We start from the raw sequence: 17,889 nt of genomic DNA, 5'->3' as shown, positions 1-17,889 counted from the left end.
AAACTGCAGCGTCGAAAAATACTTGCATTGTCATTTAACCCTAGCCTGTGTTTTCACAAATACTATCATACAATGGTCTGTTATATCTGGCATCTTCAAATGTACCTGTGATGTCCATACCAGGTGCTATATTGCAGTAGTCACCAGCAGGGCAGCAATGCTGATCTGGCTTCCCTAATCCATATGCCCTTGCCACTTACCAAGAGGGAGAGGGGTATGGTGGCAGGGAGCTTGTCAAAGTGTGGGCACAGTGCCAGAAACATCAGATTGGCTCCACTGCTGCGCCCACACCATGCCAAGCCTCCATCTTGTTAACCGACAGTGGCAGGAGCCTTTGGAAAGCCAGCTCCGCAACACAGCTGGGTCTATTCTGCCCCACCAGCCGCTACTGTTCATTGCCAAACAATATGGTGGGTTTTATACCAAAGTGGGTGCAGGGAAAGCAAGTGCAAAGCTACGTGCTTCTTATCTTGCTGCTGCCGAAGAAGACCAGGAACTGGAGATGTAGCTCAAAGAACATGGGGCAATGGTTCGAGCTAGGAGGAAAGTGATGGGAAGACTGGCGATCAGGGTGTCTCAGGGAAAGTGGTTGAGGGTTACTGGGTTCCCTATCATAAGCTTCCTTATGGATGGATTTCATAGCTTGAAGATGCCAAAGGTGTAATGGTTACATCTAATAATATTCACCGACACAGAGGCATTTGCAGCACACCAAAGCCATATGCATAGTTCAACGTATGTTTAACCACAACATTAACCCCAATGCTATCCTCTCACCTCCACGGCTAGGAATGCATCGACCTCGTTGTGGAAGGTATCGAAGAGGAGACTCAAGGCCTGCCTATTGGAAGAAACAACAAGAGACAGCTTGGCATAGAGAAAGGAAGCAAGTCATGGCTGGTACGTATGGAGGAAACGGATCTCTGTCAAGGAGAGTTCTTAAGCAACAGCCCAGAGCCACTGGTCCATCTAGTTCAGAAACTGGCAGTGTCTCCCGAGATTCTCAGATGGAAGACTTTCCCATTCCTACCTGGAGATGCTTGGCTTCAATTTGGGACCTTCTGCATGTAAGCCATGCTCTACCACTAAGCCAGGGCCCTCTCTCCCAAGAGGTTGGAGGGAGTTCAATATGGAAGGCCTAAATTAAGAACTCAGCACTGGGTCTATTTTTGTTTTACTTTGGGGGGTTTTGGGAGGGCACAGTGCTTTTTTCCTAGAAAAATGGGTGCCAGTACTCACCATGAAGCTGTTACAGTAAGTGCCACACTTTTTAACAACAACAAAAAGAGGTGCCGGTACTGTGTACCCATGAGTACCCCCTTTAAAAAAGCACTGGCTTTACATAGGCCACCCGAAGTATGCTGCTGCTGCCACTCCATAAAATCATAGAATTGCAGAGTTGGAAGGGACCACGAGGGTCATCTAGTCCAACCACCTGCAATGCAGGAATCTTTTGCCCAACGTGGGGCTTGAACCCGGAGATTCTCCTTTCATCTTTACCTGGTGATGGTCTGCTTGATTGGCCTTTCCTGGAGGTGAACGTAGTGGTTGAGCGTGGAAGGACTCTGGTCATCGTTCACCTGCATAAGTGAAGGTTAATTACTCACATGCATCTTGACTCCATTTGCATGTAACGCTAAGGAAAACCATGGCTTAGTGTGAATGAGGAAACATGCAGGTTCCTGGAGCAAAATCATGGTTACTGCGCTCCTCCCCTGGTCCTGCTGCAGCTAAGCCATGGGCTGGTTTAGCATTACTATTATTATTTTTTTATTACCCATCATCCACCCTAGGATCGCAGGGTGGAAACAGTTCAAAACAACTTACAATCACAAAAATAGCACAGGTCATAAAAATATACAATTCAGGTGTCAAAAAACAGAGTTAATAGGTACCTCTTCAGAATTTGCTGAAAGCTGAACAGTGAAGATGCCTGACGCACCTCTGTGGGGAGGGGGTTTTGCAACTTAGGGGCTGCCAAAGAGAATCCCCTCTCCCAGACCACCCCCCTTCCGGTTCCACCCACTTTTAAAACCCGAGAGTTACATGGAAGGAGAGGGCCTTTCAGTGGTTTAACACTTCTGGGTACAGGGAGGTCCTTTTAAGGAGGAGGAGCAACATTGCCTCCTTCAAGGCAGATGGTACTTCCCCCTTCTCCAGTGAGGCATCAATCATTCCTGGGACCCACCCACTCAACCCCCTACTACTGGCTCCAAGAATCCAAGATGGGCAAGGGTCAAGGAGGCAGGTGGTTGGCTGTCCACATCCTTAAGCTGTAATAATCCAAACAGATCCAGTATGGATGGAACAGACAGTGCTCTAGATGCCACCATTGGACCTGCAACCTTAGGCAAGATGGAGCACATATTCCATCTGTACTAGTAATGGCAGAGACATCACACAGTTCTGTTGCTCACTAGCAAGCAAATACTTACCGTCCTAGCCAAGTCAGTGCGCACAGCCTTCCTCTTCATCAGCTGCAGCCGGATATCAATGTCAAACTTCCTGCAGTGCTGGATGTATTCATGACTTCCCAGTGGATGTTTGCTGAAAGGATGCAAACACATCAAGAAATTGTAACTAAATGGCTTTTCCCCCTGTGCTGTATGGAGGATAAACCAGGCAGGAAAGAGCAGATTACTTGGAGCCTCCGGCACCTAATATATCCTAGCTCTCCAACTGCTTTGGCTTGAAGACACTGGGTGTGTCAAGTAATATTTATATACTTCAGTTTTGCTCTCTGAGAATCAGAGGTCTACAAATCCCATAGATAGGCGTCAATTAAATGTATATACTTTCCCCCACCCAGTGTAAAAAATTGCAACACTCAAGAATGTCCAAAAGAAAACTCGAAAGCTTCAGGAATGATAAAGAATGAAAGATTAAATATAATATGTACATCAGGTGAATTCTAAAAAATGTTTAACCCTGAACTGCAACAATGATAAAAATGTATTGAAGCGGAGAATCTTTGAGAGGAAGATTAGCCAAATCACAACTTGAACACCTGGCTATTTCTAACTGTCCTGCAACCTCCTTGTAACTCATGACCTCTCAGTACGGTCTACTTAAGACCCACATGCATCTTTGCAAACCCAAATCTGTAACATAAAGCCCTGGAGCCAACCTCTGAGCCATTGCCTGCGATTCTAATGAAACGTGCCCACAGAAGCAGCAAAGCCCTGCTGGAAGGGCAGTGACAGAAAGGAAGTCTGGTCCTTTCACCTGCCAGAGGAAAGGGTCAATTCTTATCTATGTCGAGCCTGCATCCTGGCCTAGACTAGCATAGCTGCCATCACACAAGAAAGCCAGTTTGCAGAGACAGGAGAGAGGGAAGGGGGGGGAGTGCTGTGTTTTTAAAGGGAAGAAAGACAAGTAGAGTAGTAATACTGAAGCAGCTCAGACCTCAACAGCTGGAAAAAGGAGATAGCCAAAAAAAGAGAGTAGGGTCACAAAAGGAAGATTTTGCATTCATTTTCAGGAAGTGCCACAAGGCATTCTTATTCAGGTTGGCTTGTAACACCTGCCCCTAAGCAGATAGGGAATTCCTGAAAACATTTAATTTGGACCGAGCCTGGAGGGCCTCCTGCTGCTGCTCTCAGTGGCTTGCTCTGCTGCCCCTCCTGTCCTGCCACACATCCCCACCCCCAGCTGTTCTGTCATTTTAGCAAAAGGGGAAAGAAAGTGTAATTGCAGTTTGTGGGCAAATGTGGGATGTGCTTCTCATATATTCCCTGATCAACTCAGGGAGTGAGAAGGAAGTGACAAGAGCTAACAGAAGGGCAAGGGGCCTTGGGAGGGACCACAGCTTGGTGTTACATCACAGGATTTGCCTGCAGATAGTCCCAAGTCCAGTCCCTGGCATCTGCAGTTAGAAAAGAATCAGGTAGCAGGTGATGGGGCAAGACCCCTGAAGAGCTGCTGCCAGTAAGATACTGGCTAGATGGACTGCTTGGCCTGCTTCAGACTCTGGGAAAAGGGCCACAGCTCAGTGGTAGAGCATCCGCCTTGCGTGCAGAAGCTCTCAAGTTCAATTCCAGGTAAGGCTGGGAATGGTCCTTGTCCGAAATGCTGGAGAGCCGCTGGTGGTCAGTGTAAAAGATCTAGAGCTAGGTGGACCAATGGTCTGCCTATGTTCCTACGCGCTTGAAAATATGTGTATATGTTCAATTAAAAGGAGCATCTATCACTGTTTGTGCTTGTGCAATTTAAAGTGTTTGTCCCACAGGAGAAGCCTCCCTGCCTGGCTGGCAGATTAAATTTCTGCCGCTTCTATTCTCAAGGCTGCAACCTGAATGGGTGTGGGCACTTTGAAACCTATGAAAAGAAGGATCTGTATATTTTATGGAAGATTTATTTCCGTGTGTCTCCTGTAGGTGGACTCCCCCCACCCACTCCATTCAACGTCCCTGCCTGGTATCTGGGCTCAAGTCTGGGCATGTCGGGCAAGGAGTAACCACAGGTAAGTTTGCCTGACCTCTCGAGTTTGAGCTACATGAAGTTCCAGAACTTCTTTAAGTATTTGGCATGCACCAGGAATGGTTGTTTTATATATATGAGAGCCAGTATCAAATGCATACAGTGAGATGTAAAAAAATTAAAATGTTAGCTTTTGTCTACAGAAGGGCACTTGTGTCAAAAGCCGAGGGAAACAGGAGACTGTTGTTTGCGAAAACCCCTCACCTTCAATCGTGCAGATCAGAGCTTAGTTAAAGGCAGAGGTGGATACAGACATTCTGAGATGGATGTACAGTTTACCTCTAGATGCGAAGGGGATCCGTTTCGGAGCCCCGTTTGCATCTAGAAGCAAACATAACCAGCGATGGCACGCCTGCGCACACACGCATTGCTTTTCGCCGCTTCTGCGCATGCGTGTGACGTCATTTTGAGCGTCTGTGCATGGGCAAGTGGTGAAACCCAGAAGTAACACGCTCCGTTACTTCTGGGTTGCCACGGAGCGCAACTCGAACACGCTCATCCCAAAGCACATTCAACCCAAGGTATGACTGTACAAACTTCTGCATCTTTTTGTTTGTTTGTTTGTTTGTTTCCAGGAGGCATCAGCTATGCAGAATGCTGCCTGCTAGTCTATGTGGGATTTAGGCAACCTCCTGTCTCCTTGCCGGACTGTGCTGAGTGCTGATTCACAAGCCACTGCAAGACTCAGGAAGCTACTCTTCCCACTCACCCTGATCCATGCTTTGAGTTCCTTTATTTTTAAGATTGCCTTCTATGCGGGGACAGGGAGGGAATTTATATATATTTAAACAGATAAACATACCAGGATTTTTTGGGGGAAAGGGGTAAACAAACAAACTCAACACAAAGCCTAAGAGCTCATCCTCACAACAAACAGAAATCAACAGTCTCTTCTTGAAGGAGACACGTGTATCTCGACCCTAAATCCCATTAAAGTCTATTGGATTTGGACAGCATTCTAGGATTTAAATGACCATTAAATCAATTTGTGGGAGCAGACATGACCTCCATTTCCACATCTATCCTGCCTTTTAGCTGACATGTACAAAATGTTTAAATAAAAGCTGTCACTAGTTTTCTAACATGCTATCCAGTGCTTCAAAATCTCTCCTTTAGAACTGGAACTGAAATGCAGTGCTCAAAAGGTTTTATCGCTCAAACAAATTAAAATGTTCACAGGAAAATTATTATTACAGAGACTGGGATTTGTTCATGTGATATCGCCTGGACAAAAACCTAACAAATTCCCCCCATTCTAGTGCTGTACTATTTTTCTGAACTTCATAAAATCATTATGGAATTCCAAATAAGAACATTTAAAAATACAAAAGATAACCAGAGTTCTTTCGCTTTTATTTCTTAGACTGCCTTCAGCAAATCCACAAAATGGTACATGCCCCAAGCGCATGTGGTTTGAGAATAAAAGCAATTTGCTAGCTAACTGCCAAGTCAGCAAAAGAAGCAACAAAATTGTTGCAGTGCATCAAGCTGAAACTGCAGCAAAGTTGTCCTAGGGGAAGCTGTCTGGAAGGAGGGGCCGCCAGTTTATAACATTACTGCAGGAAACAAAGCCTTCCTCTTTTTGCCATATATTCCCAATGTAACAATTGGACTGGTTACTAAAACCATTTCAACTGTGCACTGGTAACAGCACTTTGTCTATTTCAGAGATTGTCACATGCAAGAATAAAATAATTTGGCCATTTGCACCAAGATGGACAGAATGTGGAAAGCCTGTGCTATGTCCCTTTCTGCTTTATAGCTTGCCTTTTAGTTGCTAACAGCTTGCCTAGCACTGTCAAACAGGATCTCACGACCAGCTTTTGCATGTTTCAAAGTACAGTTATCAATTGTTCTTGATTTCATTGCTTTACATATTTTTAATTTTGTTTTGTTTATACCACCCTTCATCTGAAGATCTCCGGGCAGCTTGCAAGATAAAAATGCAGGATAGAAGCACAAAATAAATAGTTTAAAAAAAACAAAAATACCCTCCCCCCAAACACGTTTAAAAGGCCGTAGAATATTAATCAGCCAAAGGCCTGGTTGAAGAGGAATGTTGCTGAGGTTTTCGTTTTACTATCAAGCAGTGCATAAATTTGATGAAATAAATTAAATAAATGAACTCCAGGTGTGAAGGAACTTTGCCTGTCACCCCCTGGTGTCCCTCCATGCTGGCGTGAGTCCCCAACCACCACATAGCAGGAGCTTTTCCTTCCCTTGCTCCAACACAGTGAAAGAAAGGCAGGCTCACCATTGCTAGAGGAGGACGGTAGCTGCACTCTTCCAGAAAGCGCCAAATGGCTCCCATTTTTAATTGCTCAAATAGCACTGTTGTGAGGTAGTGTCGCAGCAGGGCTTTTCTGGACAATTTCACTGGTGGCCAACCAGCGTCCCTCACTAGAGGAGGGCTGGAAAAGGGGGTGCAGGGCAGCTGTCCAAAGATGACACCCTCACTTCATCCTCCTCCAGTTTCTATCTGGTGGTGTGAAAAGAACTGAAGGTAGGCCTGTCAAAAAAAACCCAAAACACCTCTCTGTCTTCAAGAAGCGAAGAATCCTGCTACCCAAACAATGAAGGGGTTTGGGGAAGACGGGAAGCTCGACTGCAAAAAAGAGGAGGTTTCTAAATATCTTTTGAAGGCGCTGCTGCAGCAGAGCAGGGCATTTGCACACTAGCTCATTAGAGAGATTTCCATCCGGATGGAAGGTCAAGCAAGGAGCATTTCTGCTGTCTGCATCCGGCACTTTGTGTCCTGCCAAGAAGGCAGGCGTACAACACAGGCGGAGAGAAGGGTCAGCTCATTTCATTTCAATCTACGTGCGGAAAAGGGGGGGGTGCGCGCAGCCTGCGTGCCAATTTGCACAGGGAATGCCTGCATTTTTTAGCTCGGGCAGAGATTTTGCAGGCCCGTAAAAACCACCAGTTTTATTCATATCAAGATTATTGTGCTAAACTTCCCAAACGGATACAATAAAATTGTGCCCCCATGTTGCGAAGCGTAAGCTTTAAAAGCCAGAGGGTGCGGCATTTCTTCTTCGTTGACAGAGCCATGAGGCAGCGCACATGGAATACAGTGGTACCTCGGGTTACATACGCTTCAGGTTACATATGCTTCAGGTTACAGACTCTGCTAACCCAGAAATAGTACCTCAGGTTAAGAATTTTGCTTCAGGATGAGAACAGAAATCATGCTCCGGCGGCGCAGGAGGCCCCATTAGCTAAAGTGGTGCTTCAGGTTAAGAACAGTTTCAGGTTAAGTACAGAGCTTCGGAACGAATTAAGTACTTAACCCGAAGTACCACTGTATAGTTCTACAAGGCTGTCTTTCTAGGAGAGCAAGGGGACTGAACAGGGCCGGCTACACACCAACAAAACTCGCCCTGTTCTCAAGTGCTACAGGCAGCATGGCCCTTGTACCATGGCCCTGAGGGGAATTTCAGCCCTCCAGGTCTTAAAAGCGGCCTGAACTCCCACATGTTGAAGAAAGCTGTCTTAAGGACCTTAAGAGAGTTTGTTTGCCTTCTGCACATGGTCTTTGAGCCCTAACAGAAGGGTTTTCCACAGGGATCGGGAGCCAGAATTTGTTGCTTCTACTGCCGTGGCTACGTCTCACTATTACTTGTTTACAAGCTGGGAAGCTACAGACACCTGGGACTACGAAAACAACCTCCAGGCAGGGTGCAACCCATGAGAACAAATCAGGGACCCAGATGTGCAGGAGAGTACACAAATATGAGTAAGGTCACTATGGGAGGGAGGGGTGGCCAGGAAGCATTATGTGCAGGACCCAATAGCCATTTTAATTAGTGGCTGGATTCAAACAGAGTTGTCTACAATCACAGTCCAGCTCATTAATCACCAAACCATTATTTGAACAGCAAGGAGATGGCCACCCCTCTGCAGCCTGTGCAGCCACCAGATGCCTTGCTAGCTTGCACTTATGATATAGACTGTAATTCATGAACAGGCCTTTTGCTTTCCATAAATACAGTGCCAGATGCCTCTGCAAGGAAAAAACACAACTTAAAAGGGGGAAAAACTCACGGCGCCTGTGGGTTCTAGGTTGGCAGTGTAGCTTCTACTCATCTGATACAAATTTCTTGTTTCTGCTTTTAGTTAAGGCATGTTACATAAAAAGAAAAGAGATTTCTCTGCTGGTGGCAACGTGGCCGTTTAAAAATAAGAAAGCATTGCAAGGGCTAATAAGAAATATTTCAATAGCTCCTACTGGTTCTATGGGCTTCAGCCTGGGACATTGTTTCCCAATTCCCCCCTGCAGAGGTTGGCTGAGTTCTTCCGACAGGCAGCCATCCCTGGACTCCATTGCAGTCACAAGAGATTTGCTACGCAGACAGTGCATGCTCGAAAGTGCTAAGAGATCTTGTGGTGCCAAAAGTGATATAGTTAGATCTCTGAGCCGTTTAGACACACACACTCTCTCTCTTACTGTCATTCATCAATGCAGAGAAAGTTAAACCATGGATTAGGTCACTTTGCTCACTGCCAGGGCTCCACAAGAGCATGAAATAGCCTCAAGACTTACAAAAACGTTCATAGTGTTCCATACATAAATAATGAAATCTGGGATATTTGTTCCCTTGATCTGGCTTTCAGTGCTTGAGCTCTCCCTTGTACCCCCCCTTCTCTCTCTCTCTCTCTCTCTCTCTCTCTCACACACACACACACACACAGAGAGAGAGAGAGAGAGAGAGAGAGAGAGAGAGAATGGTTGTCCGCAGAGGGCTCTGTGGTTTTTAAGTCTGTTCACTAACAAGCTAGTCCCAGTAATAATCAGTTTGCACTTGCCAGCTTGCATTCCCAGTCGCTGTAACTGGACCACAAGCTCTTAAGATCAAAACGACAAAGCCACTCTCAATGCCTCCATACATAAATGAGTAATTTGTTTGGTGGAAGTGCAGCACACCATGGTCAAGGAGGGCAGGTCGGGTGGTCTAAACCGTCTGCCCAGAGCTTGGAGTGCTAGCTCCCGGGTGGAGGACAGCCAAGCCATAGGCAAGGTTTATTGATTTTTCTGCTGAAAGCAGATGGTATCTTCATTATTCCCCCAGAGGAGATTTCATCTAACCACACCGCTCAGTACCAAAGAGAAGCAAAAAAGAGCCCCAAAGATGGGACTGTTTCTCAAAGACAGCAAATGTGGGAATGTGCCCCACTGTCCAGCTTGCTCAAAGCAGAACCACGTATGGAAGGGATACAACAGCTCTCAGTCTACAGTTCCGCATCACAAAGTGCACCAATTGTCCACTGTCTTGCGGAAGCAGTTGGAGACAGAAGTATAGCAGTAAACCATCTTTGCCTTTTAAATGCCCAGTTTCCAGCTATGTCTGCTTGATGATGACATCAAGGAATGCATCAGTCTCCAGCACATTCTATCTGTGAGTCTGCTTCATTTATGACCATTCCGTAAGATTTCTGTTGTGTTGGGGTTCAGGGAGAAAGCAATGCACATCCTCCATTTGGCAGCTAGAACTGGAAGAGAACTACAGGAGCCCAATCAGTCTAAAAAGCACTAAGTCAGCCCATCACTGTACACAGCTTCACAGCACAAGCTGAAGACAAATACCTTAAAGAAATGCAACTTATTTGACTCATCTATCAACTTACTAAGCATGACAGTCATCTAAAGAGGGATACTTGGCACCTTCCTAATTCATGAAGTGACTCTTCCATGGAACATGAATTTCAACACAGTCATTGAGGTTTAGCAATATCTTTCCACAGCCCAAGGCTTCCGCTGGGGTGTCTTGGCAGGAATCGCTCAATGATTTAAAAAATAAGGAAGTAAAATACATCACATAGCCCTAACTATGTTCCTAACAGGTGCTAAAATAATCCAGGCTTCACATCACCCTGCTTTGGGGAGAAGCGGATGTTATATGCCAAGCGATGATTAAACTAGTGGAAACTGTGTACGCAGCAAATGGGTGAAGTCACAGAAGTATCCCAAATGGAGGCTGTGAAATTGTGACTGATGCCATCCTGACAAACATGGCAGTGACTAAATAAATAAGCAGGGAAATAGAAATCTGGGTTAAAGAGATTTCTATCCCAAAGTGGTCCTTCAGTCTTCAGTGGTGGGAAAAGTCTATGGAACGGCCTAACACAACATTCTGCGAGATGGGGTGGGGGAATCTTTGATGATCAGAGGGAAGATCTATAAATCACACTTTATAAGAGGGTTAAAGAACAATAGTGGTCAATAGGGCAAAAGCACTTACCTGATCTCCCATCACTAGCATTGTTGCAACTTACTAGAAGGAAGAGGGATGAGGTTTGTGAGGTGCAAATGCACCAGCAGTAGCACTGGATTGGCTCAGCCAGTACATTTGCACCAGGCTGACCTCACTGCCACCTCATCCCTCCTCCACCTCCATCTGGCAGTGACACCAGTGATGTAGCCAGGTAAGCACTGCCACACAGCACTAGCGACCACTAAAATTCAAGATATGTGCAAAGCTTGCAAACCGGTGTGGTCCCGAAAGGTAAAGAATTGTGATTGTTAGGGCAGCACTCCATAGGTAGCATCCCACACCCCACAAGACATCAGGGTCTCTAAACTATTTCTGCAGCACACCATGAGAGCACAAGATTTAGAATGCACCAGTGGAGGCAAAGAAAAAAGAAAAACCAGGCAGGAAGTCTTTACAACACAAGCCTCTATATGTCTACTCAGATGTTAATTGAATTTAATGGGGCTTACTACAAAGTAAGTGAGTATAGGATGGCAGCCTAAACTTTTTTGGACAAGCATTGCCCATTGACTCACTTTTGCAGGAATTCCTCAAGGCCACACAGTTTGAGAACGAAGTCATCCACATCGATATCACACAAGTCATCATGAGTGTAGCACAAAGTCTGATAGATGAGCAAGTCCACGGTGGAGGAGCCTGCCAGGAGGCGGGGAGGGAGAGAACAATCACAGCATGATGAGTCTCAAGACAACATTCCCTGGAATTTGCCATCCTGGGCCTTTCCCTCCTAAGTCCAGTAGACTCCCTCTGGCATCACAGACTCCACAATTCTCCCAGAACCTGATTATATTTCTGTTCCCTTCACAGCAATACAAAATGTCACCAGAAAACCATCCAGACGCTCCCAACCTAGATCTAGAAGAGTCTTCTGTGGTATTAACTTCTAGGGCAGCTCACTTCATTGCCCCCAGGAACCACTTGAAAATTGCTGGGGTTCTCCTTGGATTACTTAAAAATAAAAGATGACAAGCCCTTGTTAGCCTCTTTGATAATATAACCCTGGTCTATTTGGCCCCCGTCTCTGTCATCCCCCTTCCAAAAAAAATTAAGTAAGACCAAATACATATATTCTGGCCTGTTCCAGCATCTTTCTGTGGACTATATGAATGGAGCTTATGGACCACCAGTGGTCCACAGACCACAGTTTGGGAACATTTGTTCTGTTGATACAAGCGGAAAGTGCACCCCAGTTCAAACCAGCAAAACTTACAGTCACAAGTAAAAGTGAGAGGCTCCTGCAGGCTATCGTAAACCACAGTCACTTTCAAGCTGACTCCATGGCCAAGGTGTTCACGACTGAGGTTGACAGCACTCCAGACAAAACCAGTAAGAGAATAGTCCTTGGTACTGTAGCCAGATCTAAGTCTGTGGGCAAAATGAGATGGGTACAATTAGTTTCCATTACCACTGAATGCCCATTCCTTGCGGCATCTGATAGGATCTCATCTTTTCCCTTATTCTTTTTTTAAATAAGGGGACACTGTCAAAGGTCTTTGCACTTGATCTCCTCATCTTTGACCCCTGTTAAAATTTATACCAATGTATTATGCTACTGAGATTCTCAATTTCCCATTTATTCAGATAACTGATTTGATCTTCTGAAATATTTGGCTAAGCTAACACCAAATCTAAGATTCCTGCCTTAAAGGATCTTGAATTTCATAACTACCTTGTGGGGTTAATCAAATGGAGTAAGTATGAAAGAGCATATGACCTAGAGATTAATTTGTGCTTCAACAATGAATGAAACTCAGGTTGTTTGCCCTCCAACATGATAACATATCCCAAGCAGTAGCTGTATAGGGCTTAACTAGGAAGCTGCCTCCCTGACACTGGCATTGCTACAACTGTGCCCTGGATGGGTAGGGTGGTAGTGAGGTTGGTGTTGCGCAGATGTACTGGCAGGGGCACCCACACAGCCCTTACCTATCTGCCACCCTGCCCCATCCAGGTAAGTTGTAGCAATGCCCATGTTGGAAGGGCAGCTTCCCAGTGCTGCCCCACCACACTGACCGCTAATGATCTCAAGTAGTGCAGAGGCCCAGATAGTTGATGTGTTGATTGTCACTAACCTAGACTTCATCTAACTCTAGACATGGTGAAATAGGATACAAAAGAATGAATGGGAAAGGAAAATATCATGTATGTACATCTGAAGAACACTGAATCTTTTTGAGATGTGCTACTTGGAGAAAGAAAATGGAGAGAAAGGATCACACTGGCCAAATAATAATAATAATAATAATAATTTATTATTTGTACCCCGCCCATCTGGCTGGGTTTCCCCAGCCACTCTGGGCGGCTTCCATAAAAACCAGAAATACACTAAAATATCACAGATTAAAAACTTCCCTGAACAGGGCTGCCTTAAGATGTCTTCTGAATGTCAGGTAGTTATTTATCGCTTTGACATCTGATGGGAGGGCGTTCCACAAGGCGGGTGCCACTACCGAGAAGGCCCTCTGCCTGGTTCCCTGTAGCTTTGCTTCTCGTAATGAGGGAACCGCCAGAAGGCCCTCGGCGCTGGACCTCAGCGTCCGGGCAGAACGATGGGGGTGGAGACGCTCCTTCAGGTATACTGGGCCAAGGCCGTTTAGGGCTTTAAAGGTCAACACCAGCACTTTGAATTGTGCTCGGAAACGTACTGGGAGCCAATGTAGGTCTTTCAAGACCGGTGTTATGTGGTCTCGGCGGCTGCCCCCAGTCACCAGTCTAGCTGCCGCATTCTGGATTAGTTGTAGTTTCCGAGTCACCTTCAAAGGTAGCCCCACGTAGAGCGCATTGCAGTAGTCCAAGCGGGAGATAACTAGAGCATGCACCACTCTGGCGAGACAGTCCGCGGGCAGGTAGGGTCTCAGCCTGCGTACCAGGTGGAGTTGGTAGACAGCTGCCCTGGATACAGAATTGACCTGCGCCTCCATGGACAGCTGTGAGTCCAAAATGACTCCCAGGCTGCGCACCTGGTCCTTCAGGGGCACAGTTACCCCATTCAGGACCAGGGAGTCCTCCACACCAGCCCGCCCCCTGTCCCCCAAAAACAGTACTTCTGTCTTGTCAGGATTCAACCTCAATCCATTAGCCGCCATCCATCCTCCAACCGCCTCCAGGCACTCACACAGGACCTTCACCGCCTTCACTGGTTCTGATTTGAAAGAGAGGTAGAGCTGGGTATCATCTGCATATTGATGGACACCCAGTCCAAACCCCCTGATGATCTCTCCCAGCGGCTTCATATAGATGTTAAAAAGCATGGGGGAGAGGACGGAACCCTGAGGCACCCCACAAGTGAGGGCCCAGGGGTCTGAACACTCATCCCCCACCACCACTTTCTGAACACGGCCCAGGAGGAAGGAGCGAAACCACTGTATAACAGTGCCCCCAGCTCCCAGCCCCTCTAGACGGTCCAGAAGGATGTTATGGTCGATTGTATCAAAGGCCGCTGAGAGATCCAGCAGAACTAGGAAACAGCTCTCACCTTTGTCCCTAGCTCGCCGGAGATCATCAACCAGCGCGACCAAGGCAGTTTCAGTCCCATGATGAGGCCTGAATCCCGATTGGAAGGGATCCAAATGGTCCGCATCCTCCAGGCGTGCCTGGAGTTGTTCAGCAACCACGCGCTCAATCACCTTGCCCAAGAATGGAAGATTTGAGACTGGGCGATAGTTGGCCATACTGGCCGGGTCTAAAGATGTTTTTTTAAGAAGCGGTTTGATGACCGCCTCTTTCAGCGGATCTGGGAATGCTCCCTCACAGAGGGAAGCATTCACCACCCCGCAGAGCCCATCGCCCAGCCCTTCCCGGCTTGCTTTTATTAGCCAGGATGGGCAAGGATCCAGGAGACAGGTGGTTGGTTTCACGCGTCCAAGCAGCCTGTCCACATCCTCGGGGGTAATGGATTGAAATCGATTCCATGCAACTTGACCAGACAGAGCTCTAGCACTCTCCCGCCCCAGCCCTGCTCCCACGGTGGTGTCTAGCTCCTTCCGAATATGAGTGATTTTATCTGCAAAAAACTTTGCAAAATCGTTGCAGGAGATCTTGGGGTCTTTACAAAGCCCCGGTGGTAAAGGTGGTTCCGTTAAATTACGAACCACCTGAAAAAGTCTCCTGCTACTATTTTCTGCAGATGCAATAGAGGCGGTGAAGAAAGTCTTCTTCGCCGTCGCTATCGCCACTTGGTAGGCTCGACGTTGAGCTCTAACCTGTGTCCGGTCAGATTCGGAGTGAGTTTTTTGCCACCGACGCTCTAGCCGTCTCAGCGATTGTTTCATCGCCCTCAGCTCCGAAGAAAACCACGGAGCTGTCCGGGCTCCATGCAATCGGAGAGGGCGCTTCGGAGCCAGACAGTCGATAGCCCTGGTTAACTCCGCATTCCAGCGGGCCACCAGGGAATCAGCTGAAAGGCCATCAACATGGGATAAGGCATCCCCTACCACTCTCTGGAAACCATTTGGATCCATTAAGTGGCGGGGGCGGACCATCCGAATTGGTCCCACCTCCCTGCAGAGGGGAAGGGTCGCGGAGAAGTCCAGTTGCACCAGGAAGTTGCACCAGGAAGTGATGTCATAAAATGTCATAAAAATTGACTTCTGTTTTCTCTAATAACAGGGTAACTCTTAGCCACCCTGCCCCATCTGCCACCCTGCCCCATCCAGGTAAGTTGTAGCAATGCCCATGTTGGAAGGGCAGCTTCCCAGTGCTGCCCCACCACACTGACCGCTAATGATCTCAAGTAGTGCAGAGGCCCAGATAGTTGATGTGTTGATTGTCACTAACCTAGACTTCATCTAACTCTAGACATGGTGAAATAGAATACAAAAGAATGAATGGGAAAGGAAAATATCATGTATGTACATCTGAAGAACACTGAATCTTTTTGAGATGTGCTACTTGGAGAAAGAAAATGGAGAGAAAGGATCACACTGGCCAAATGTCATAAAAATTGACTTCTGTTTTCTCTAATAACAGGGTAACTCTTAGCCAGACCAACAGACTGAAACTCTGTGCTGGTTTGAGCTATGTATGCAATCCATGTCGTTGGCCTTGTGACATTCCCCACTACCTTCACTTCCAAAGCATGGGAGGAATGCCTTCTCTGCCTTCTGTTGCTGCTGCATTATCGCAAGCCATGCCACGAATTATAATCCCAAATAGGTTCATCCTCGTCCAATCAACTGCAGGCTTAGACTCTTTCCACTGGAGCCATTGCTTAAACAAAGTGCAACAAAAACTCTAGGGACAAAGAGGATTTTCCCCCCAGTCGCTGAGGATTAATCAACAGCAGTAATTAATTGCTTGAGGCAGTTAGGCCATTGCTTATCTTAATTCCTTCTATTTCCGATGTTCAGAGGTGAGGTAGCCAAGGAGATGCTATCCATGCAAAAGAGGGAGGTACTTGGCAGGCTCCAAGAGAAATGTCAAGGTTTGGGAAATTGGGGGTAAGGGAGCCCCACAGGGGAAGATCCTCAAAAAAACCCCCAATGAGTTCAGAGTATTTTCAGTAGCCAAGGAATGCTGACTGTTTGGTGGGGATAATGGAAAACTAGGTGGAAGAGGGAATGGAATGCAGTAGAGTATGGCTGGCCAGCTATAACAGGAGCACTCGACAACGGAACATTTTATCATAGGTCCCACTTACAGATACTGACCACAACCACAGTTCTGTAAGTTCTGGTCCTTATGGAGCCCCCTTGGAGGGGATGGGAAGCAAAGGCAACCCAATGAAGACTGAGCATGCTCAATGGGCACAGAACGTTGACCGACTGTGGGGCAGTGCTGGAATGGACTGGGAGGAATTCTGAATAGCAGCACTCTTCTATTTTGATGCAGGGCTCCCTTGTAGATACTTAAGTTCCAAGGAGGACTGCAGCCAAAGGATCCCCTTAAGTAGGGTGCTTTGATGAGTCCCAGACTGGTACAGGTGGTGACGATTTTGTGCCCATTCAATAGACATGGCACCATGGAAGGGGGCAGAATGGAGCGGGGTGGGCTTATGCCAACGCACACAAAGACCCACAAAGCAACCCCCACACAAAGGGGGAGTTGCCTGTACTTACACATCCAGCATATGGCAGAAAGCAGCAACCTCTTCATCCTTCTCCTCAGAAACCTCAAACAGCTCATAGCCATTGGCCACAGGATAATGTTGAGAAGTGGTCTGATACCAAACAAGAAATGGAAATAGAGACAATACTCTCAGTGAAATATAGTTTCTACTATCCACCCCCAACTTGTACACTGGCCAATCTCAGATTTATTTTAATTCCATAATTCAGTATACAGGATTATATCCTAATCAGCACAAGTGAAGTTTCCTCTTTGAACAGGGTCTTCATTCTTCCTCCATGCTGCAGACTTTATTCCTCATCTCACCCAAGCCACTCCTGACTGATGGTCAGCAACCCTCAGGAATGATGAGGGATGTAGCCTGGGGGTGGGTGGGGGGCTACAGCTGGAGAAAAGTCTCTGCTCCTCTTGTGCAAGAGGAAGTGCTATTGGTTCATATAATCTGTGCTTAGGGTCAATTCATGGAGAAGGTACACCAATCTACACTGTCAACTGGGCAAATCTGTCAGTTTTTTATTCTCTGTTTCTCATTTTTTCCAATCTTAAATTCAGTTCTCCACATTTATGCAGCACTTTGCAATTTTTTGCAAAAACAAAACATAACCTGAAAATTCATCAGCATATTAATACGAATTTCTTCCAACCAACACATTTTGTACTCTGTTCTGACAAATACATTTTTTGCAAACAATTTCCCCTAACGCACATGTAACTTTCATGAATATATGCATTTATATGCACATTTTGGCCTAATATTATGTATTTTTGTATGCATTGCTTGGCCATAGAGCAGCACTGCAAAATTCTGAAAACTGAGTTTTGAAGGATGGCTGTGTTTCAGTTTGCATATTGTTTTGAAAAGTGTGAATTTTCTAAGTCTGCCTTTAAATGTGAACTGAATCAAATTTCTTTCTCATCTTCTCTACCACAAAATTAGGATACCAAAAAAATGGTTGAGTAGAAAAGACAGATGTCTGCACATGATGAAGTGTGAGAGAGTGTTTCTTCCCCACATGACTTCCTTTCAATTCAACCCACCTTAACCCTAACAGCCTTGGCAGCTTTGTAG

The 17,889-nt window shown here is 46.3% G+C and overlaps 1 protein-coding gene across 1 annotated transcript in view; it reads right to left on the bottom strand.

Annotated features, from left to right (window-relative positions):
* The window catches only part of PIK3C2B (phosphatidylinositol-4-phosphate 3-kinase catalytic subunit type 2 beta), a 60,125-nt gene that overhangs the window by 41,538 nt on the left and 698 nt on the right, over positions 1 to 17,889 (bottom strand). The window contains exons 2-7 of the mRNA XM_081866302.1: positions 16,811 to 16,911; positions 11,965 to 12,119; positions 11,270 to 11,390; positions 2,436 to 2,547; positions 1,501 to 1,580; positions 778 to 841 (exon numbers count right to left, since the gene is read on the bottom strand). Of these exons, the coding sequence (XP_081722428.1) occupies positions 778 to 841; positions 1,501 to 1,580; positions 2,436 to 2,547; positions 11,270 to 11,390; positions 11,965 to 12,119; positions 16,811 to 16,911 (633 nt within the window). The remainder of the gene's footprint in view (positions 1 to 777; positions 842 to 1,500; positions 1,581 to 2,435; positions 2,548 to 11,269; positions 11,391 to 11,964; positions 12,120 to 16,810; positions 16,912 to 17,889) is intronic.

Source organism: Podarcis erhardii (genome assembly GCF_964252035.2).
Source record: "Podarcis erhardii genome assembly, chromosome: 6".
Classification (NCBI taxonomy): Eukaryota; Metazoa; Chordata; class Lepidosauria; order Squamata; family Lacertidae; genus Podarcis; species Podarcis erhardii.
The sequence above is the reverse complement of the archived record's forward strand: the minus strand, read 5'-3'. Positions and strand labels throughout refer to the sequence as shown.